Below are 25,343 nucleotides of genomic sequence, written 5' to 3'. Positions count from 1 at the left end.
TGGGGTGACAACTTCACTCCCATATTAAGGTTGGATATGCCGTGAGATTTAAAATACTGATATCAAATTATAGGAAATGACGGGTTGCACGAAGGGTAAATTGGTACAACCCGTGCTCATACGTTAGGGGCAGTTACGTTTTCACATTCTTTATTTGGGGTTTAGATTTCTTTGCCCAGAAACCAATTCAGTTATCCAGGAATGTGTCATAGCAACTTTTTACTCATGGGGGTTATGACCCAAAACATTATAATTGGACCCCAGATTTATAGGATGACCCACAATATTTTGGGTCATTCTGCCCACTGGCACATCATTGCTACGGTAAAGTCTCCTATGTACAGTAGCTGTAGATGATTATTGTTGGCTAAACCATTAGAATAATAAAAGCAAACACCGCACACGTTTTATCATTGAGCATTTATGCAAATGAGACTAAATAACAATAAATAAATAACATTGTAGACATCTAAAAACATTTGCTGAAGCAGATGTAAATCCAAAATGGCGGCTCCATCATTAACCATTTTAAAAACAGCTGTGGACGACACATGGATACATAAAACAGGTCAAAATTGGACGTATACAGGAGGAATTACTATATGATATGCTGTATCGGGTCTCCGTAATAACATTTTATGAAAAAAAATAATAGTAGCCATTGGCCACATATCTGGTGGGCTTGGGTTAGTTGTACAAAATGTATTTTTTTTTTTTATAAAACAGTCATTGAGTTCTGATGATGTGAACCCATAAATGGAGGGTATAGGCCTCTATGGTGCTGCTAGTTGGGGGTCATAAGACCCATGGTCGGGTCAAGATTCGAGGCGGTAATACGCTCTTATTAAGAAGGTTTGGTGGTTCCATTGGGCAGGTGTAAGCTGTATTCATTGATGACAACAGTTGCATTTTTCAACATCTCGTAGAACATGGATAGAGTCTTCTGATAAAGGTCTCTGTTTAGGACAAAGGACCGAAAAAGGTTAAGAGGTTCCGCTACACGAAAGTGTTCAGGGAGGTTCACGGTGTTTGGAAGTTTGCTATTTCCAACCATGAAGTGGTTGAGCTTCTTCTCCAGTAGACTCTTCTCCAAGCTTTTGAACATGTCTCGTAGTCGCTCCTCTAGCAGGACATTGCCCCAATCTGTGGAGGGTCGACTAAGAAGAAGATACATCAGCACCGTCTTTAGATGGTATGTGGTAAGACCGCTTGACCCAGTTATGTGACACTGCTTGGAATGGAGAAAAGTCATTATTTGTAGGCAGCTAAGGTGACATGAATTGTCTGGAAGCTTTTTGGCAAAGTCCTTGAGGAACCTTCTCTCGTAGACCGCGAAGGACAACATCCAATAGATGCCGGAGGAGACTTCACGTGGCATGCTTGGAAAATGAGAGATAAAATATAGGTCTGTGTCCTCATATTGAACCACAGGGGTTATGTTGAAGCTGATGACTTTTCCAGACTTGAATTTGACTCTCAAAGCTCCAGGAGAGTCTAAGTGGCTGAAGGTGAGCTCAAACTCATACTTGTGGGAAATTTTACTCCATGCTTTAGTCACGGCTGTTTGGAACCATTTCATGACCTGGCCAATGTCTAAGTAGTTGGTATTTGTAGAACACAGCAAATTGATATCCTTGTTCACTTTCCTATTGTTGGTTGGGTGGTGGAGAAGACACAACATATCTTCTCCAAGTCTTTTCTTGTCACATACACACCCTGAAGGCTCATCGTCTGGGCCGCAGACAAGAATTGTTCCATAACTTTGTTTGTCTGGACCAAGGGATGGATCAGAGACCCATGGTTGGCACCTGAAGCGATACGGTTCTGGAGGAGCAAATGGTACCAGTAGGTCACATATCAATGGCCTGTTCACCCTCCAGTTTTCGTACATACTCCCAATGCAGATGCTGTCTTCAACCTCCATGTCGGCATCGCGGTTGCACAAACTTCTTAATGCCTCCAGAAGATCATCTGCAAAACCCTCCACAAACTCTCTGCTTCTCACTGCATCATGGGTTGTTGCGTGGATGTATTGGTCGTAAAAGATGGTCAGTATGGGCTTGTCGGGAAGAACCACACCATGACAATTATTTCCTATGAACACCAGGTCATCCTCCTCTTTGCTTTGCTCAGGGGAATTGTTGTCTTTAAAATCTTGTCTCCATACTTCAATCATCAGAAATATGACCATGGACACCGTGCTCCACAGATCCCACCCGGATTCACCTTCTAACTCCTTGCTCTCGGTCTTGGCGTCATCTTCTGCTGGCTCCTCCTGACGGGATAAAAGTTGCTCAAGTTCCAGCAGATGTTTTTTCAAGTTTTCTTCTCTCTCTCGTAACTTCTGGTGAATAAAGTCATCATCCGCAGGAACGGCTGTGCTATTATTTGGGAAGAGGAGCGGATGATTGACGATCGCGGTCACCACCACCAGGCAAACCTTAAATATCCCACCATGCATTCTGCTCCTAAACAGAAAAAGAAGGACATTATATATATATAAATACACAAAAGCTGGTCAAACTTCATCATTCAAAACTTCTAAATCACAATGTGTCTTTATCCTGTACCCCAAGTGTCAGTATCCTGTACCCCAAGTGTCAGTGTGTCATTGTCCTGTACCCCAAGTGTCAGTGTAGCATTATCCTGTACCCCAAGTGTCAGTGTAGCATTATCCTGTACCCCAAGTGTCAGCGTGTCATTATCCTGTACCCCAAGTGTCAGTGTGTCATTATCCTGTACCTCAAGTGTCAGTGTAGCATTATCCTGTACCCCAAGTGTCAGTGTGTCATTATCCTGTACCCCAAGTGTCAGTGTGTCATGATCCTGTACCCCAAGTGTCAGTGTATCATTATCCTGTACCCCAAGTGTCAGTGTGTCATTATCCTGTACCCCAAGTGTCAGTGTAGCATTATCTTGTACCCCAAGTGTCAGTGTGTCATTATCCTGTACCCCAAGTGTCAGTGTATCATGATCCTGTACCCCAAGTGTCAGTGTATCATTATCCTGTACCCCAAGTGTCAGTGTATCATTATCCTGTACCCCAAGTGTCAGTGTATCATTATCATGTACCCCAAGTGTCAGTGTGTCATTATCCTGTACCCCAAGTGTCAGTGTATCATTATCCTGTACCCCAAGGGTCAGTATCATTATCCTGTACCCCAAGGGTCAGTGTATCATTATCCTGTACCCCAAGTGTCAGTGTCATTATCCTGTACCCCAAGTCTCAGTGTCATTATCCTGTACCCCAAGTGTCAGTGTATCATTATCCTGTACCCCAAGTGTCAGTGTATCATTATCCTGTACCCCAAGTGTCAGTGTATCATTAACCTGTACCCCCAAGTGTCAGTGTATCATTATCCTGTACCCCAAGTGTCAGTGTATCATTATCCTGTACCCCAAGTGTCAGTGTATCATTGTCCTGTACCCCAAGTGTCAGTGTCATTATCCTGTACCCCAAGTGTCAGTGTATCATTATCCTGTACCCCAAGTGTCAGTGTGTCATTATCCTGTACCCCAAGTGTCAGTGTGTCATTATCCTGTACCCCAAGTGTCAGTGTGTCATTATCCTGTACCCCAAGTGTCAGTGTGTCATTATCCTGTACCCCAAGTGTCAGTGTGTCATTATTCTGTACCCCAAGTATCAGTGTCATTATTCTGTACCCCAAGTGTCAGTGTGTCATTATCCTGTACCCCAAGTGTCAGTGTGTCATTATTCTGTACCCCAAGTGTCAGTGTGTCATTATTCTGTACCCCAAGTATCAGTGTCATTATTCTGTACCCCAAGTATCCTACTCCAGCTCATTACTGAGAATATCATAGTTAAGTTTATATTCTCTGCCCCCCGCGTCTATAGATGTTATTGAGAGGAATAAAGCCTTTTTTGAGCTTTGTACAGAATTGGAGCATTTTGTCTGGTGCCGGCACAGCTGCAGGAAGCCGCACTGCACCCTGCGCTTCCTAAGTGCTACTTGTACATGAGATAACAGCTTCTTGGTCTGGCTCCAGGAAGGGTGAGGCTACAGACAATGTCAGGTTTCTGCTGCACTTTCACTAGTCTCCTCTGCACCTGAAAAGGATCTACATGAGAACGGAGGGGACACGTATGGAATATATACATTGTGCCTCCCGGCTGCACCAGCGCTTATTACACAGCAGCGTGCGATGCATCACGTGACACAATAAGGGATTATTCTGAACGTTATAGGGTCAGCCCTTCCTGTGCCCCTTGATGACCGGCACTAGCGATGAATCGATTCTTCTGACCGGACTGTCATAACTTGTAGGAACAAATAAACTTTTAGGCCTTGTTCACACGGTGTATTCGACGCGTTTTAGGCGCCGAAAAATGCGTAAAAAAACGCATGCTTTGATCTTGGAAAACACGCTTAATTCCCATAGTCAACGGCAGTCCCAATTACGCTGCCAAAAAAACTGTACCGAAAAAGCGGCAAAAAAACGCGGCAACAAATGCGTCAAAAACGCCTGTACTTTGAAAAGTGCTTTGCAAAAACACTTGCGTATACGTTTCCATGCAGTGAGCTCCCTCTAGTGGCGGCTGCAGACAGACAGAATTTTTTTCATTTAATTGGATGGTTGTGAGGAAGGAAGAAGCGGATCTGGAGCCCTGTATCAAAAAAAGTGAGTTCTGACCCCCTACAAGAAGTCTGGTTGGAGAGGGGAATTTCAACACACTTGAAAACCTCCTTTTATATAAATTCCTTTAACCTGTCTGATAGATCGGAAATTCGGATAATCCATGATTGGTTTCCTACGAAGGAATTCAAAATAATCTAGAAACTCCAATAACATTTCCAGAACATCTTCATCTATACACTGTGTCTGACGTGTAGATTGCATGCTCTTGGACCCACAAGCAAACCCTTGTCCGCCCCCTGCTGGCTACTTACTCTCGAAGTATACTGACTGTTGGTAAAGTGCAGATTTCTGCTTGCTTTCACTAAATGGAAACCGGTATATTCTAGTTTGCAAGTCCATCCATTCCTAGTCCTGCTCATACAGCTGCAGCTAGTTAGAATGGTTCAGTGTAGGTAATCGCTCCCAGTCTAGGGCCAGGACATGAGAAAAAATGTGCCCGTATTGCGTTTAGTTCACAGAGGATGGGCTACAGCTGTGTGAGCAGGACAAGGTCAGAATGGAGTTTTAAGCTTTTACATATAAACAAGAATATTCCCATTCACTGACAGCAATCAGAAATATTGAAAATCTCTGGCCAAAAAGTAAGTTCTACGCAAGACATAAAAGATTTCACACAAGGCGTCCGCGTCGGTCATATATTTCAATGGTTTATCCCGACGCTGCGGATCACGAGGGGTTCGATGTTTTCGATCACGTTCACGCCGCAGTGATAACCTCGCTGATACGGGAAGAGAAGAGACGTTACCTGATCGGCGCGGTGTCTGATCACACGTCCGCTCGTCTTTACTCTCTACAGAAAGACACATTAAATATTCCAGTCGTTCTGCCAGCACACAGTGTAATTATCAGGGTGGGGCCCCGTCACCTCCACCCAGACACATACACAACGCTCCGCCATCTTTACAGCAGCATAAGACAGGTAAATGCTCATTAACCCCGTAGTAACCACCACACGGCATTGGACATTTATTTGGACTGGACAACCACTGGTTTTGCCTTCTCACTTGCGTATAAATATAATATAGGTAGTGCGACTTTCTGTATTGATCATGTGACTGATAGCCAAATCACCTTAGACCTATGTCTCTCTATTAATGCTTTATACTGCAGCTCTGCTCCATTAGGTGCAGCTATGCTCAATGATTCCAGCTTAGCTGCAATGCCTATTGGAGACTGAGGCACTCTGAAATCAACTTCCTGTCTCATCAAAGCCTCATGCTGACGCTTTTTCTCTCACCATGCTTTATACTGCAGCTCTGCCCCCATTAGGTCATAGCCGAGATCAGTGATTCCAGCTTAGCTGCAATCCCGTCTCATCAGAGGCTCAGGCTGTCGCTTTTTCTATCCCCATGCTTTACACTGCAGCGCTGCTCCATTAGGTCATAGCTATGATCTGTGACTCCAGCTTAGCTGCTTTATCTATCAGGGTATGTTCACACGGCCTATTTTCAACCGTTTCCGTTCCCACGGGCCGTTTATTACGCGGCTGTTTTTAAAGACGGCGCGTAAAAAACACTGCATAAAAAAGACGTGCATGTCACTTTTTGAGCGGTTTTTGGAGCCATTTTTTCATTGGGTCAATAGAACACAGCTACAAAAACGTCCATAAACAACGCATCAAAAAACGCTTGATGCATAAAAATCGGCTGAAAATCAGAGGCTGTTTTCCCTTGAAAACCGCTCCGTATTTTCAGCCATTTTTTGTTAAGCGTGTGAACATGGCCTTAGAGCCTAAAGTCTGCAATCCCCCTCTGGTCTCATCAGGGGCTCAGACTTTACACTGCAGCTCTGCTCCATTAGGATCAGCTATGATCGATGATTTCAGCTTAGCTGCAATGTCTATTGGAGGCTGAGGCCCAGACTGCTGCTATGTATCTTCTTCATGCTTTACACTGCAGCTCTGACATCCCAGTCAATGTTCTTCATCACTTCTGTAAGCTCGAAGAAATATCTCCGATGATGAAATATCGTCCCCTCCCTGTTCTGCAGGACAAACGGCTTCACTAATCACCATGTAAATTGCGCTCCACCTCAGTCTATTATCTCTGTATTACATCTTTATTACCCTGTTTGCTGTCTTCTGCTGTTTATGGATCTTATTTGGGCTTTAGTCATTCTTGTGCAAATTCTCAGGACATCCAGAAAATATGATTAACATACGGATATTTAATACCTGCATTGGGTGCCAAAAATAAAAAATTTTTTAAATATGGGGGTAAACTGCACCACAACTGCTGATGTGTGACCAAGGCATAGAAAGAGCCAGGCTGCAGGGGGCATTTATGAGCCAATCAGACCCACAGTCCATCGAAAGCGGCGCATCATTGCTCACAGTTCTACAAAGAAAGAGCGTGTAAGAATAAGGCTTCGTTCACATCTGCGTCAGGGCTCTGTTCCGATTTTTGTTAAGCGTGTGAACATAGCCTAATACAGAAATACTGCAGGGTATGATCCAAGAGATCGCGTGTTTAATTCCCCTGGTGGGACTAAAAATAAATAAATATATTAAAGTTCAATAAAGTTTTAAACAAAATATAAAAAAAAAACAAAACATTAAAAAGTTAAAAAAAAAAGTTTTCCATATTTTACAGAAAATAAAAATGTAAACAATAAAAAAGAAACATCATAAGTATCGCTGCGTCCGTAATAATCTAAACTATTTCAATATAACGTTATTTATATACCGCACGGTGAACAGCGTAAAAAAAAAAAACCAAAAAAGACCAAATTTATTTTTTTTTGGTCACTTTGCCTCCTAAAAATTTTTTTTATCAAAAGGGATCAAAAAAGTGCCATGTACCCAAAAATGGTACCAAAAAAAAAAAAACGACAGCTCGCCCTGCGAAACACAAGCCCTCGCAGACCTCAACGGAAAACAAAAAAAGTTCTGGCTCTCAAAATATGGCGACGCAAAACGAATACACAAAGAATTTTTATTTCGTAAAAGTAGTAAAACATAAAAAAAAATATATCAATTTTGTATCGCCGTCATCGCACTGACCCACAGAATAAAGTCCACATCTCATCTTTACCGCACGGTGAATGCCGTAAAATCAAAACCCCAAAAATAATGGCGGCATTGCTGGTTTTTTTTTCCATTCCCCACAATTTTTTTTCTAAATTCCTCAGTAGATTATTTGGCACAATAAAAAATATAACTTGTCCGGCAGAATTAAAAAAGTTATGGCTCTTGGAAGGCGGCGAGGAAAAAATAAAAACGGAAAAACTAAAACTGGCTGCGGCGGTACGGGGGTTTAGCCGCCATCCGTCATGATTCTGTATGTCTGTAGCTCGTGCACCGGACATTCACCAGGAGGTGACCTGTATGAGCATTTCCATTGTTGGCACTATGGCGTGGGCATTTCTATGTGGCTGGCAGGGGCACTACAGGGGGGATTCTGTACAGGGTGGCGCCCCCATACTGGCTCTGTATGTGGCACTATGTACTCTTCGGATAGCTGGTTCGTGTTCCTGATCCTTCTACACACAGTGGTTGGTACTAGACATTTTATCACATGGTGATGATCGCTGCCAACGTCTGGCTGCCATTTATCTCATGTCTATATCCAGTATTCGTAGTCGCACAATGGAATTTTTGGCGCGGTGTCATTACTTACACTCCTCACTTTCCTTCCTTCCTGACATATATCTCTATGACTGAGCAGGACATGGGAAGTCAGCATGAAATCTCCCCAATCTCATTGGTATGATGGATATAGTGCAGATATGTGGTGCTCGCACAACACCCGTCACTCTTAAAGGGCCAGTGACCTTAAAGGGGTTGTCCAGTCTTATGCAATTTGTCACAATGTATCAGTGTAGGTAAAAACAATCAGCTGGGAGTCCGGGACAGGAGAGAAACTGGTGCTGCTGTTGCGTTTAGTTGGCAGATAATTTCCTACACGGATACATTGTAACAAATTATTAGTTTTTTTTAATCTTTATATGTAAATAGGAATGCTTTCATTCACTGACAGCAAGCAGAAATCTTGAACGCAGCGAGGGATTGAATCACAAAGTGTATTAGAAAGCTGCAGAATAAGGGTATGTGCACACAAAATAAAAAACGTCTGGAAATACGGAGCTGTTAATCAAAGTCGCGTTCTTAACGGCCGTTTTTGGACATGTTTTTTTCTATAGAGTCTATGAAAAACGGCTCCAAAAATAGCTGAAGAAGTGACATGCACTTCTTTTTCACGGCTGTTTTTTTTACCCGTCCGTTTTGAAAAACAGCCGCGTAAAAAACGCCCCGTCGGTACAGAACGCTGTTTTTCCCATTAAAATCAATGGGCAGATGTTTGGTGGCGTTCTGCTTCCGACTTTTCAGCGGTTTTTCTGGACGTTTACGGCCCCAAAAACGGCTGAAAACACTGCGTGTGAACATACCCTCAGACTGGACAAGCCCTTTAAAAGGATCAGGTCCAGTCTGGAGAACGGTCTGATATCGGTCACACATATTGCTGTAAATGTCTCTGGTGGTCCTTAGAACGGGGACATAAAGTAGTGATAACGGGGGGGGGGGGGGGGGGGTGGACATATGTGCAAGAGGGCCCTGCAGGAAGGGGGCCACTGCTAAAAAAAATAGCTCCTGCTATTTATTAGATCACATATAAGGGGTTACACTCCGCGCTAGCTGTGTCTGACAATTACTGGTGGTCTGGTACAGTGGTGAGGGAATTTCTGGAGTGGTCTTGGGCTAGAACCCGGTGTCAGCAAATTAGCATCTAGAAATCATGGAGCCCGTATACTGATCATCCACAGGGGCCCTCTGTTGCTGGTGTCTGACTCAGTATAAGGTATTGTGACATCACAAATGTGTTTCCGTCAGGTAACTGCTGTGACATCACAAATGTGTTTTTCTCAGATGAGATGCTGTGACATCACAAGTGTGTTTCTGTTGGGTAACTGCTGTGACATCACAAATGTGTTTCCGTCAGGTAACTGCTGTGACATCACAAATGTGTTTTTCTCAGATGAGATGCTGTGACATCACAAGTGTGTTTCTGTTGGGTAACGGCTGTGACATCACAGATGGGTTTCGGTCAGGTAAGCTGCTGTGACATCACAACTAGTCAGATAAGCTCTGTTCTTGCACCGGGCCCTTTGTTTTGTTGTGGACCCCTGGGGCAGTTATCCCATTGAAGAAAATTACAGTGAGCCTCTGGTTGATAACAGAGAACAATACACGGTGATGCAAATGTTTCTTTCCTCATTTATCAAAATGTTACATTCAATTCAGCTGCACGGTCAATGGAGAGCAGACAGACTGCAGGTTTACTGACATTTCTGGGCTGAGGGACCCGCCACGCAGAAACAGGACGAACATCCCGGCAGGTGGAGCCGCGGTTAAATCGGAACCCAAGGCCCCAGCATAGGCATCGCACACCACTACCCAGTGCACCGGATGCCACGTTCTACCTCCACATTAATTATTCATACCATGCCCTTTATAGCAGCTGGCATCTGTATAGTGGCCGCAGGTGCCCGTCCCATCTGCAGACTCTCAGCCTTCCCTTTATGACTCAGAAACTCCGGACTCGGCCGCAGGGGGAACCAGTTGTAGGGTGGCCCATTGCAGGATCCACTAATCGGCGATGGGTAGGGGGTTATCACCACTGTAAAACCCCTTCAAAGAGCATTTCCCCCAACATAAGGCACTTCTGAGGTCTATTGATTTTAGACACAGACGTTTTCCTACCCTGCCCTCCCCCTACTGTTACGTCTGTGCAAGTGTCAGTCTTCACTGTAACTCTAGCATTATATTCATGAAACAGAGGAACCTATATTTTTGTTTATATAGGGGACTGCTGCTGTCCATATATTTGAAGAAAATGTAAACGGTATGATGAATCCATGATATATCTGTGGTCGCGACCTACGGGGACCCCTGGATTAGATCTTACGTTTCTTCTTTTTTCCTTTACGATAAACATAAGCAGCACATTAATTCTACTTCAGGTTTAATAACCGTGATAGATTACTTCTGTCTATGCACCACTCATTCTCTGAATTGTACAGATGTAGCAGTGCTGAGTTTGTCATTTGGCACAATTCATTGTCACAGTTTGTCATTGTCACAGAGATCAAAGTCACTTGACAGACATTTCAAAGTGGTGCAAGGGGTTTTGAATGCTCAAAGAGGCACTTTTGTTTAGATAAGCGGTGCATGGCCGAGCTCGCAAACTGACGTCAACATTATTGGTGCATTTCCCCTTTAATTAAATTTTTGTTACTTCCCCTTTAAGTAAGATTTTTTTAGTTTCCCATCTCGCATCCCCCGCTTCAACAGTTATTTTTGGAAAGTTAATAAGATGAAGATGGACGTTTATAAACTTACGTTTCCCGGGGAGCGGAGCGCTCTCTGTGACCGTAGATTAATCCATCTCCTATAATGGGGTCTGGGCCGTCCGGGAGGCTGTGGCCCTACAACGTCCAGGTTCCCTTCTTGTTCTTCGCTTCTCCTCCTTGTTTCTGTCTCACAATTTCCTGAATGTCATCAATGACACACACAAAAAAAAAAAAAAACTTGCTCAACTTTTTACATGGTACTTCTTAAGGTGGACCGACCAAGTTCATTACCCAAATAGCCTTAAAACCTGGAATCTGAGGACTACAACCTTAACAGATAACCCTTTCATGACTGGAGACTTTTCTACAGGTTGCCTAATGATAACCGTTTTTTTTAAAGTAACTAGAAAACAATCATTAGTTGCAACATAGTTACATGTCATTGTCCAGAATGCGAATGTAACTGTTTATAACTAATAATAATAAGTGTGAATGTTTACGACCCATCAAGTACTGTGATAGAGGCTATGAGGTCCATCTATGGGGGGGCATCCGGGCACAGCTAAGTGCCCATCACCCCGGCGCCTCCTTAAATGTAGAGCTGCAATCACCACATCTGTGTTACTGTGCAGAGAACAAGCTCTGCTGTGTCTAGACAGACCAGGCCTTTATATGCGGCTCTCAATGGTGGGAATTCAGACCTGCTGGTAGAGTGAGGGTTAACAAGCCAACATTGCGTCTCGGATTTAAAGACACAGTACCCCTTTTAGTTCTATTTTTTCACATGCTCTGTGGCGTCAGTACTAGTTTAGACTTATTTCTAGATTCCAGTGGGATTCTCATAAGAACCAGTATGTGGAACATTTCACGCAGCTTCTTCTTTAAGAAAAAGTATCACTGCAAATTGTGGAAAATTCATGCGGATTAACGTGGTATTTTTTCGTCATATGTGGTAGCGCCGCGGCTCACTGTGACTTTTATAGATGTAAATAAAGCTTAATTATTGTATAATGGAAAGTTTTGCAACTTTCTGATACACGTTGTGTTTCAATGTTTCACCATTTTTAAGATCTCTGCTTGTTGTCAGTTAATGGGAAAATTCTTATTTGCATCCAGAGGCTGAAAACCTCTACACATTTAATACTTCTCACAGCTGGGGATTTGTTACAATTGTATCCAGTCTAGACAATCCTCTGTAAGCTTAAGGCTGGATTCACACAAGCATGTTCGGTCCATAATGGACAGAACGTATTTCGGCCGCAAGTCCCGGACCGAACACAGTGCAGGGAGCCGGGCTTCTAGCATCATAGTTATGTACGACGCTAGGAGTCCCTGCCTCTCCGTGGAACTACGGTCATGTACTGAAAACATGATTACAGTACGGGACAGTTGTCCGGCAGCGAGTCAGGGACTCCTAGCGTCGTACATAACTATGATGCTAGGAGCCCGGCTCCCTGCACTGTGTTCGGTCCGGGACATGCGGCCAAAATACGTTCCGTCCATTATGGACCGAACATGCTCGTGTGAATCCAGCCTAACAGTCTGGACTCCAAACTGACACATTATACCTGCACTGATACATTGTAACAAACTATCAGGACAGGTGCGATATTTTTGCCTCTGATGGATTAGTTTACAGAGAATTGTCTAGTCTTGATGCAATTGTAGCAAACTATCAACTATAATAAGTTTAAGGGTATATTCACACATAGCAGTAAAGGTGCAGTTAAGAACCGCGTCAAAAACTTATCTGAAAAAGCGCGTGCATTTTGACCGCAATTTGGTGCGTTTTTCGGTGCGGTTGTGTTTTTTAACCGCAATGGAAAAACGCACCAATTTGCAGTAAAAATATACAAGGTTTTTCAGATACGTTTTTAATGCGTTTTTTTTAACCGCCTCTCAACCACTACATGGGAATAGTCCCTTAGGTATGTAAAGGTTTTCAGCCCATAAACGTATCCAAGCATGTTCCTGTTCACTGACAGCAAGCAGAGAAATAAAAAATGGCAAGACATTTTATTTACAATATTTAATAATGCTGAATTATACATAATGTTTTTCCGCATTTGACTTCAGCGCGGGATCAATGCAGCGCGGTGGATAACGCAATTTGGTTTTCCATAGAAACATTTCCCAAGGTTGACGGCGATAAGACTGCGAGTATAAAAGCAAGTTATAAACGGTAGTTTTGGTGGTAGTGGTGACCGGCTCAGCTGCATCTGCACAGTTGAGCACTGAAATGGTTAAATCATCTGTGACCGGTTCCTGCATCTATAATTAGTCCACACAGGAACGGTCTGTATACTCCTAGCGAGGCCGATATCTCTATACAGGAAGGCAGATAAATATGTGAACCCCACCACAGACCGGTCAGGGCAGAGGTCGTGTTTCTGGAGTCATGTGACTTTCTTTAGATGCGGAGGACACGCGTGCGCTGCGGAATGTGGCGTTATCACATAGGCACGTCTGGAATGTGGCTCATAGACAGGGCAATGCTGTGCCAGGGAGCATGGGCGAATACAGACGGGTATAAACATCCATATATGTACAGAAGAGCGGGGCCCGGCCAATGCACCCCTGGTTGTGGTATATATCGGGGGCCCTTATACACAGGCCAATTACCGGCAAACGAGAGATCACATGTAAACAGGGCAACGATCAGCCGATCATCGAGAAAACGCTCGTTCATCGTCTGATCGTATCAATTACGCAGCAGGAAATAATATCGTTGTCACCCGCGCATCTTGGGGTGTAAACAGGGAGACGCTCTGCTGACATGATGGAAATGTACGGGTACGAGCGATCGGAGTAATGATCGCCCCGTCCCCATATATAGCTCCGTGTGTATTTGCGTGATTCCGCAGCAAAAATCTTATACTTACCCAGAATTCTGTGCTTCTTCGTCCAGGCCGGCCTCCTGGGATGACGTTTCATTCCATGTGATCGCTGCAGCCGTTTTGGTCCGGAATTCCCTGCGGCTGTCAGGGCTGATACGCTGGGTACCTTTACGCAGCGTATCCGCCCTGTGTGAACTCACCCTTAGAGTGCGGGGCCCCCCATTTTTGTTTATTGTGTGTAGCTCATTTGATAATCTGTAAGAAGAACACCGATGATCTTGACTTCACATTCATTTTTTATTTTTTTTAAGATTGCAGTATCCACTCCCTCCTTTAGGTGGCGCTGGTTATATTGCCCCCTATACTGTCCGGTTTAGCATTCTATCTAAAAAGAAATCCTAATACGACGTGCGCTATATGTAAATGACATGGGAGGAGTCCTGACATGAGTCCGTCATCCTGCACATGCTCAGTGCTCAGATGAAGCCGAGGCCGGTACACCCGGACTCATGTCAGGACTCTCCTCCGGTCATTTTAGCGCCGTATTATGATTTCTTTTTAGACAAAATGCTAAACCGGGCAGTATGGAGGGTGGCATGTTCAGGACGCTAAACCCAGCAATATATCGACATGCCGGGGGTTTAGTGCCCTAAAATCTAGTGACAGGTTCCCTTTCATTGTAATTCAGGGTTTGTGGAAAGTCTGGGAAAGGGGGAAACACTTAGGGTATGTTCACACGGCAAACTAAAAATGGCCGTAAAATACGGAGCTGTTTTCAAGGCCTGATGCATAAAAAACGGCTGAAAACAGCCCCCGATTTTCAGCCGGTTTTTATGCTTCAGGCCTTTTTTGATGCGTTTTTTTACGGACGTTTTTGGAGCTGTTTTTGTATTAAGACAATAAAAAACGCTCCAAAAACGGCTCAAGAAGTGACCTGCACTTCTTTTTATGGGGCATATTTTATGCACTGTTTTTACAAACGGTGGCGTAAAAAAAATGCCCTGTCGGAACTAAATTTCCTATTTTTCCATTGAAATCAATGGGCAGATGTTTGGAGGCGTGCAGCCTACATATTTTTTGCCGTTTTTCGAGGTGTTTATGGTCCGAAAAACGGCTGAAAATAAGCCGTGTGAACATACCCTTATGGTCACTATAAGGGTATGTGCACACACACTAATTACGTCCGTAATTGACGGACGTATTTCGGCCGCAAGTACCGGACCGAACACAGTGCAGGGAGCCGGGCACCTAGCATCATACTTATGTACGATGCTAGGAGTCCCTGCCTCGCTGCAGGACAACTGTCCCGTACTGTAATCATGTTTTCAGTACGTGACAGTGGTCCTGCAGCGAGGCAGGGACTCCTAGCATCGTACATAACTACGATGCTAGGAGCCCGGCTCCCTGCACTGAGTTCGGTCCGGGACTTCCGGCCGAAATACGTCCGTCCATTACGGACGTAATTAGTGTGTGTGCACATACCCTAACGGCTGCAATTAGTGGTTGCCACCCGGCATGTGTTTCTCCTGTAGGAAACGCAGATAACTTAGAAACTACCCAATAAAATGTTAAAGGGTAACTAAACTTTTTAAAAACTTTTGACATGTCAGAAGTTTTGATCATTGGGGGTCCGAGCACTGAGACCCCACCGATCAGTAAAAAGAAGCGGCAGAAGCGTGTACGGATGAGCGCTGTGCTGCTTCGTTTCTGCTCGGCTTTCCGCGCGCTGTACGGACTCATAGACTTTCTATTGAGTCGCCATTTTCTAGGCTTTCCGGGGAAAGTCGAGCAGAAACGAAGCAGCACAGAGCCGAGCCGAGCCGAGCCGAGCCGAGCTTTTGACATTTAGTTTTAGCCATCGGTGGGTTTCTCAGCGCTCACTGTGATATCAAATGTTTTTCAAAAGTTTAAAAGTCTTCACAATGAGTCTGAGAACAGTCCAGGATATTTTGCTTCATTTTAGGGGAGATGTTTTTCCTTGAAAGGAGGAAAATGAAAAATAATATTACTAAGAGGGTCATAGAGAGAGTTAATAATAATACTCCCATCCAGTGCTAAACAACATCAACACACAGTGCCTTCACAATAGTGCCATACAGTGCCTACACAATAGTGCCATACAGTGCCTACACAATAGTGCCATACAGTGCCTACACAATAGTGCCATACAGTGCCTACACAATAGTGCCATACAGTGCCTTCACAATAGTGCCATACAGTGCCTACGCAATAGTGCCATACAGTGCCTTCACAATAGTGCCATACAGTGTCTACACAATAGTGCCATACAGTGCCTACACAATAGTGCCATACAGTGCCTACGCAATAGTGCCATACAGAGCCTACACAATAGTGCCATACAGTGCCTACACAATAGTGCCATACAATGCCTACACAATAGTGCCATACAGTGCCTACACAATAGTGCCATACAGTGCCTACACAATAGTGCCATACAGTGCCTACACAATAGTGCCATACAGTGCCTACACAATAGTGCCATACAGTGCCTACACAATAGTGCCCTACAGTGCCTACACAATAGTGCCCTACAGTGCCTACACAATCCAGACATTGTCGTTCGCATGGCAGACAAAGGGGGGAGCATTACAGTTATGGACAAAGATGTTTATATTAGTCAAATTATGTCATTATTGAATGATTTAGACACATATACTATACTACATCAAGATCCAACTACAAAATTCAGTATTTCTCTTAAAAAAATAATAGATAAAGGTTCAGTTCAGGGTTTTATCTCTGACAAAGAACACAAATATCTGTTGGTAGAACACCCCATCGTTCCCATACTACATGCTCTACCCAAAACTCATAAGGGAATTAATCCCCCTCCCATGCGTCCAATTGTCTCTGGCATAGGATCCCTGACAGAAAGAACTTCTGAATGGCTGGATACCTTTCTTCAACCCCTAGTTACTAGAGTACCAGGACACCTTAGAGATACTAAAGATGTCCTACAGGCTTTTCATAACAAAATTTGGTACCAAAATTTCACCTGGTTATCATGCGATGTTGTTTCCCTCTACACTAGTATTCCACACGCAATTGCCATTGAAGCTCTCACTTATCATCTGCATAAATACAGTGGCTATGATCCAGCTTTGCAGGCATTTTTGGTAGAGACAGCCCAATTTCTCATGTTACATAATTATTTCAATTTCGCAGGTAAATTTTACCTACAAAAAAGGGGCGTATCTATGGGGGCAAAATTTTCTCCATCTATTGCCAACCTTACCATGGCTTGGTGGGAAGAGTTTCACATCTTCTCCCATACCAATCCATACTCCCAATCTATTCACTGGTATGGTAGATACATTGATGATCTCCTGTTTATCTGGGAGGGAGATGTGTCTACCATACCGCAATTCCTATCATTTCTTAATAATAACACATCGAATCTTAGATTTACTGAAAATCAGAATGCAACAACCATAAATTTCCTTGATCTTAAATTGTCCTGCAAAGCTGGAGACACTATCCAATCCGTTATTTATCGCAAACCCGTGTCAGGCAATACTATATTGCACGCCTCTAGTTGCCATCCTACTCATACCATCTCTGCAATTCCCATATGTGAGCTAACGCGTGGCAAACGCAATTGTAGTTCACACATAGGTTATATTAAAGAAGAATCTGCTATATGCCAGAGACTTAGTGCTAGAGGGTACAAAGATTGGACATTAACTAGGGCCAAAAATATAGTTGGAACTAAAAATAGAGAATCCCTATTATTTGCAGACAAAACCAAAGTAGTTGCAACTAATTATACTATGAATAACAATACTCCAACTCTCGTACTCCAATTCAATAAACAATTTAATATTATCAAAAACATGGTTTTGAAATATATTCCATTGCTATGTGAGGATCCCAAATTAGATATACTTTTGAAAAACGGTTGTAGAATAGTTTCCAGACGAGCACAAACGTTAGGCAATATATTGTCCCCATCACTTCTCACAATGGATTCTCCCAAACCATCCTGGTTGACACATAAGGGATTTTTTAAATGTGGTGTTAACCCTTGCAAGGTTTGCACTTTTGTCAAAATAAACAAACAATACTCTAATTCTACAGAAACTAATACTTTCACAATTAAATCCTATATCAACTGTAATAGTGATTATGTTGTATATATCATCGAATGTACAATGTGCAAACTCAAATATGTAGGGTGCACCACAAGAAAATTTAAGATTCGCATTTTAGAACATTTAAGTTACATCAGGAATCCCTCTATTGTTAACATCTCAAATGCAGCAAGGCATTTCATTACATGCCATAATAGAAATATTAATACTTTCAGCACCTATGCCATTGAAAAAGTAAGAGGGACAATTAGGGGAGGAAACCTTAAACATCGACTCCTTACACGAGAGGCTTTCTGGATTTATAATCTGGAAACTCGCTCTCCCCAAGGACTTAACCTCAAAAAAGAACTTATGTTTCACTATTAAATATTGTGAATATCTATATTTGTCTTCTATTGCTCTCATCATAATTTACATTGACATTCTCAATGTCAGTGACTTCTGTCTCTATAGCCATAATATAACTCATTACACAATTTTCTGATAATTAATTAGCTTTCACTCACCCCTGTGGTAACCTAAATTTATATCATTCTCTAATAATATTTGTAAGCTCTAAATAAATCATTCAAATTATAGTGACACGCAGCCACAATTTCGTGTGGCTAATAACTACTATTATTCTCACAGGAATATCGAGAACCCTCTTCACACTATGCGATTTATAGCAGCATCGCTGCGTTTGACCTTGAGTTTTCATATCCGATATATTCTCTTTTCAATGTTCTACATTTTACATGTATCTTATGCTAGACAAATACCTAATATCATGATATATCAGCAGATCCATGCCCTATGTTCTTGACTTATTATACACTGCTGTGCTCTATATTGTATCTGCATTATGTGTGGTCAATAACTTCTATTATTCTCTTAGGAATATCGAGAATTCTCTTTACACTATGCGTTTTACAGCAGCTTTGTAGCATTCTCACATAATTTATGTAAGCTTTAAATAAATCAATTAAATTATAATGACACGCAGCCACAATTTTGCTGTGCTCTATATTGTATATGCATTATGTGTGGCTCATAACAACTATTATTCCCGTAGGAATATTAAGAACCCTTTTCACACTATGCGATTTACAGCAGTATTGCTGCGTTTGAACCTGAATTCTCATACCCGATATATTATAATTTTTTTTATGATCTTCATTTTACATGCATCTCATGCTAGACAAATACTTAACATCATGATATATTAACAGATCCATGCTTTATGTTCTTGACTTACTATACGTTGCTATGCTCTATATTATATATGCATTTTGCGATAAATTACACCTCAAGAACAATATACAAATTCTTTCTTATATATTTAAATAAAAGTTCCCCCATCTCCATATAGTTTATAAGTGCACCTGCTTGCTGTATTTCATTGATTTCGTGTTCCATTATGCGGCACATACTCATATTATAGCTTTCCGTTTGTAATCTACATCCTATATGTTTCACAACCAATTTAAATTTACATTCTTCAAGCATAATTGTGTGTAAAAGATACCTCTGAAAAATTAATTCATCTATACACCAATGCTTTACACCAAATAGTCCAAAGGACATGCTAATATATGTTATAATTATTCATGTATAGTGTCTCAAACACCTTTTCCGGTGTATACATTAATTGTTTATTCCTTAGGCATATATCGTGATTTTGTCATTTGCAGTTTTCAAATTTTTCAAATATTTGACATTATGATGTATGGTTATATCTTTTTCAATTGCTTCTCTTTTAACAACATTTAACTTTTTGTTTAATGTTTTTAATTTTTGACTTCATATTTTGTTGTACTTTGTATATTTTCGTGTAAATAAAATACAATTTATTTCTTTGATCGTGTGTCCCGGTTTCCTCCACTATATGCCAAAACTCAATACTTAATTTGAATTTGTTTATAATATTGCACATATATTTATTTATTTACTTATTTTGTTAAATTAACTACATCGCTCAAAATATACAAATTCAGATAAATTATTTCACCTATTCCCTGCATTGCCAATGTGTTATTTGTTATTTACTAATTGACTTTTTTTTTTCTCTTTTTCACTCGGAGCTAATTACTGGCATTTGCATACTAAATTTCAACAGCTGATATCCTGTGCATATAGTGGAGTCCCAGACACACGTTCAACACCTTCCTGCCATGACTAAGAACGCAGATCGCGTTCGAAACGCGTAGGCTTTGGGTATCTACCCTCATATCTCCTACCTTTGCCTTGGGACTGCGTCTCCTTTCCAATTTTAAATTTTTTTTCTACAATAAACATGGGACATGTTCTTCCCTTTTAAACCAATTCCAGCGCTGGATCAATCTCTCCTCTTCTCTACTACCACACACCGCGGGCCGTCGCGGGGATCCGACTGACGCTATCTGAAGACGCAGACCGGTGAGCTGGAGGTTTCTCCTTGTTTCTATAGTGCCTACACAATAGTGCCCTACAGTGCCTACACAATAGTGCCCTACAGTGCCTACACAATAGTGCCATACAGTGCCTACACAATAGTGCCATACAGTGCCTACACAATAGAGCCATACAGTGCCTACACAATAGTGCCATACAGTGCCTACACAATAGTGCCTACACAATAGTGCCATACAGTGCCTACACAATAGTGCCATACAGTGCCTACACAATAGTGCCATACAGTGCCTACACAATAGTGCCATACAGTGCCTACACAATAGTGCCATACAGTGCCTACACAATAGTGCCATACAGTGCCTACACAATAGTGCCATACAGTGCCTACACAATAGTGCCCTACAGTGCCTACACAATAGTGCCCTACAGTGCCTACACAATAGTGTCCTACAGTGCCTACACAATAGTGCCATACAGTGCCTACACAATAGTGCCATACAGTGCCTACACAATAGTGCCATACAGTGCCTACACAATAGTGCCTACACAATAGTGCCCTACAGTGCCTACACAATAGTGCCATACAGTGCCTACACAATAGTGCCATACAGTGCCTACACAATAGTGCCATACAGTGCCTACACAATAGTGTCCACAGTGCCTACACAATAGTGCCCACAGTGCCTACACAATAGTGCCATACAGTGCCTACACAATAGTGCCATACAGTGCCTACACAATAGTGCCCACAGTGCCTACACAATAGTGCCACACAGTGCCTACACACAATAGTGCCATACAGTGCCTACACAATAGTGCCATACAGTGCCTACACAATAGTGCCATACAGTGCCTACACAATAGTGCCCTACAGTGCCTACACAATAGTGCCATACAGTGCCTACACAATAGTGCCATACAGTGCCTACACAATAGTGCCCACAGTGCCTACACAATAGTGCCCACAGTGCCTACACAATAGTGCCATACAGTGCCTACACAATAGTGCCATACAGTGCCTACACAATAGTGCCCACAGTGCCTACACAATAGTGTCATACAGTGCCTACACAATAGTGCCACACAGTGCCTACACAATAGTGCCATACAGTGCCTACACAATAGTGCCATACAGTGCCTACACAATAGTGCCATACAGTGCCTACACAATAGTGCCCACAGTGCCTACACAATAGTGCAATACAGTGCCTACACAATAGTGCCATACAGTGCCTACACCATAGTGCCATACAGTGCCTACACCATAGTGCCATACAGTGCCTACACCATAGTTCCATACAGTGCCTACACAATAGTGCCATACAGTACCTACACAATAGTGCCATACAGTGCCTACACAATAGTGCCATACAGTGCCTACACAATAGTGCCATACAGTGCCTACACAATAGTGCCATACAGTGCCTACACAATAGTGCCATACAGTACCTACACAATAGTGCCATACAGTGCCTACACAATAGTGCCATACAGTGCCTACACAATAGTGCCATACAGTGCCTACACAATAGTGCCATACAGTGCCTACACAATAGTGCCATACAGTGCCTACACAATAGTGCCATACAGTGCCTACACAATAGTGCCATACAGTGCCTACACAATAGTGCCATACAGTGCCTACACAATAGTGCCCTACAGTGCCTACACAATAGTGCCCTACAGTGCCTACACAATAGTGTCCTACAGTGCCTACACAATAGTGTCCTACAGTGCCTACACAATAGTGCCATACAGTGCCTACACAATAGTGCCATACAGTGCCTACACAATAGTGCCATACAGTGCCTACACAATAGTGCCTACACAATAGTGCCCTACAGTGCCTACACAATAGTGCCATACAGTGCCTACACAATAGTGCCATACAGTGCCTACACAATAGTGCCATACAGTGCCTACACAATAGTGTCCACAGTGCCTACACAATAGTGCCCACAGTGCCTACACAATAGTGCCATACAGTGCCTACACAATAGTGCCATACAGTGCCTACACAATAGTGCCCACAGTGCCTACACAATAGTGTCATACAGTGCCTTCACAATAGTGCCACACAGTGCCTACACACAATAGTGCCATACAGTGCCTACACAATAGTGCCATACAGTGCCTACACAATAGTGCCATACAGTGCCTACACAATAGTGCCCTACAGTGCCTACACAATAGTGCCATACAGTGCCTACACAATAGTGCCATACAGTGCCTACACAATAGTGCCCACAGTGCCTACACAATAGTGCCCACAGTGCCTACACAATAGTGCCATACAGTGCCTACACAATAGTGCCATACAGTGCCTACACAATAGTGCCCACAGTGCCTACACAATAGTGTCATACAGTGCCTACACAATAGTGCCACACAGTGCCTACACAATAGTGCCATACAGTGCCTACACAATAGTGCCATACAGTGCCTACACAATAGTGCCATACAGTGCCTACACAATAGTGCCCACAGTGCCTACACAATAGTGCAATACAGTGCCTACACAATAGTGCCACACAGTGCCTACACAATAGTGCCATACAGTGCCTACACAATAGTGCCATACAGTGCCTACACAATAGTGCCATACAGTGCCCAGACAATAGTGCCATACAGTGCCTACACAATAGTGCCATACAGTGCCTACACCATAGTGCCATACAGTGCCTACACCATAGTGCCATACAGTGCCTACACCATAGTTCCATACAGTGCCTACACAATAGTGCCATACAGTACCTACACAATAGTGCCATACAGTGCCTACACAATAGTGCCATACAGTGCCTACACAATAGTGCCATACAGTGCCTACACAATAGTGCCATACAGTGCCTACACAATAGTGCCATACAGTGCCTACACAATAGTGCCCACAGTGCCTACACAATAGTGCCATACAGAGCCTACACAATAGTGCCATACAGAGCCTACACAATAGTGCCATACAGTGCCTACACAGTAGTGCCATACAGTGCCTACACAATAGTGCCATACAGTGCCTACACAATAGTGCCATACAGTGCCTACACAATAGTGCCATACAGTGCCTACACAATAGTGCCATACAGTGCCTACACAATAGTGCCATACTGTAAAGGATCTGCCAGGCACTACGTCTGTGGAGACTCCCAGGGTTAATCAGTCGACACCTGAGGCCAGACCTCTTAGACTGACACCGGCTCCCACCAATCAGGGTGGCAGGCTCAGGAGTGGGAGAGCCTATCGCGGCCTGGTCAGTCAGAGTTAGCTCCGCCCCCTGTCCATTTATACCTGCAGTTTTCTCTTCCTCATTGCTTGTTATTCTTTTGGATTCCTGGCCCCACTGCTGCTTGCTCCAGCCTGCTTCTGCCGTGCTTCTGCCTTGCTGCAGTTCTCCTTGACTTGACTTGCTTTGCTTTGCTTTGCCCCTGGCTTGCTTCTGTCTCCGTGCCCGCTCGGGTTACTCACTTCGTCCTGGTCCTGACTGTTCGTTCGCCGCTCCGTTTCCTCGTGGCGTTCCGTGGCTACTGCCCCTTCCCTTGCGTGTTCCCTGTTTGTTTTCCTGTGCACTTAGACAGCGTAGGGACCGCCGCCCAGTTGTACCTCGTCGCCTAGGGCGGGTCGTTGCAAGTAGGCAGGGACAGGGCGGTGGGTAGATTAGGGCTCACTTTCCCTTCACCTCCTTCCTGCCATCACAGAATAACAAGCCCTTACCTAGTCTACCATTTCTCCTACGCTGTCGCTATCATGGACCCCCTTGAGACCCTGACCCAGCAGATGCAGGGCCTCTCCCTACAGGTCCAGGCCCTGGCCCAAAGGGTTGGGCGCACCACCTCACCTCTAGAACCCGACCTCAAGTTACCTGACCGGTTTTCAGGGGACCGTAAGACGTTTCTCTCCTTCCGGGAGAGTTGCAGACTATATTTCCGCCTTAAGCCCCACTCCTCAGGTTCCGAGAACCAGCGGGTGGGTATCATCATATCCCGACTCCAGGAAGGGCCCCAAGAGTGGGCCTTCTCCTTGGCTCCTGACGCCCCTGAACTTTCCTCTGTTGATCGTTTTTTCTCTGCCCTCGGACTCATTTACGACGAGACTGACAGGACTGCTTTAGCCGAGAGTCAGTTGGTGACCTTACGTCAGGGTAGGAGACCGGTTGAGGAATACTGTTCTGATTTTAGGAAGTGGTGCGTAGCCTCTCAGTGGAACGATCCGGCCCTAAGGTGCCAGTTTAGGTTAGGATTATCTGACGCCCTGAAGGATCTGCTGGTTAGCTACCCCTCGTCTGACTCTCTTGACCAGGTTATGGCCCTAGCAGTACGACTTGACCGACGTCTCAGGGAACGTCAGCTAGAACGCTTCAGTGTGCTCCCCTCTGACTTTTCTGCGATCCCCCCCGAGGTCCCGCCTCCTCGCCCCTCCACGGAGGACTCGGAGGTACCTATGCAACTCGGGGCCTCCATGTCCCCTCGACAACGTAGGGAGTTTCGCAGAATGAACGGTCTCTGCTTCTACTGTGGGGACGACAAGCATCTACTGAACACCTGTCCCAGGCGCAAGAATAAGAAGCCGGAAAACTTCCGCGCCTAAGTGATCATCGGGGAGGTCACTTGGGCGCACAGGTATTTCCCGTTAATGTGAAACGCAATAAAATTTTGCTTCCCTTTCAGGTCTCGTTTGCTGGCCGGTCTGCCACGGGCAGTGCTTTCGTGGATTCTGGCTCATCTGCTAATATCATGTCTGTGGAATTTGCTATGTCTCTAAAGATGCCTTGTATTGATTTACCTTATCCTATCCCTGTAGTAGGAATCGACTCTACTCCCCTTGCTAATGGTTATTTTACTCAGCATACTCCTGTTTTTGAACTCCTGGTTGGCTCCATGCATTTGGAGCAGTGCTCTGTACTGGTAATGCAGGGATTATCGTCTGATCTGGTTTTAGGCCTTCCCTGGTTGCAGTTGCATAATCCCACGTTTGATTGGAATACTGGGGATCTCACCAAATGGGGTAATGAATGTCTTATGTCATGTCTTTCTGTTAACTCTATTTCTCCCCGGGAGGAGGTAAACACGCTTCCTGA

At 43.7% G+C, this 25,343-nt stretch overlaps 1 protein-coding gene across 5 annotated transcripts in view; it reads right to left on the bottom strand.

The window, feature by feature from the left end:
* Positions 1-414: 414 nt before the first annotated feature.
* The window catches only part of ITPRIP (inositol 1,4,5-trisphosphate receptor interacting protein), a 40,432-nt gene continuing 15,503 nt past the window's right edge, over positions 415-25,343 (bottom strand). For 4 of the 5 annotated variants that reach the window (XM_075842858.1, XM_075842856.1, XM_075842859.1 and 1 more), the window contains 2 exons: positions 10,997-11,145; positions 415-2,468 (listed from right to left, as the gene is read on the bottom strand). In XM_075842858.1, the coding sequence (XP_075698973.1) occupies positions 845-2,461 (1,617 nt within the window). In that variant the 5' untranslated portion in view covers positions 2,462-2,468; positions 10,997-11,145 and the 3' untranslated portion in view covers positions 415-844. Of the gene's footprint in view, positions 2,469-10,996; positions 11,146-20,115; positions 20,497-25,343 lie in introns of those variants that run through there. The other variant, XM_075842861.1, reaches the window with a different exon arrangement.

The sequence above is a fragment of the Rhinoderma darwinii genome, chromosome 11 (assembly GCF_050947455.1).
Source record: "Rhinoderma darwinii isolate aRhiDar2 chromosome 11, aRhiDar2.hap1, whole genome shotgun sequence".
NCBI classification, from domain to species: domain Eukaryota; kingdom Metazoa; phylum Chordata; class Amphibia; order Anura; family Rhinodermatidae; genus Rhinoderma; species Rhinoderma darwinii.
The sequence above is the reverse complement of the archived record's forward strand: the minus strand, read 5'-3'. Positions and strand labels throughout refer to the sequence as shown.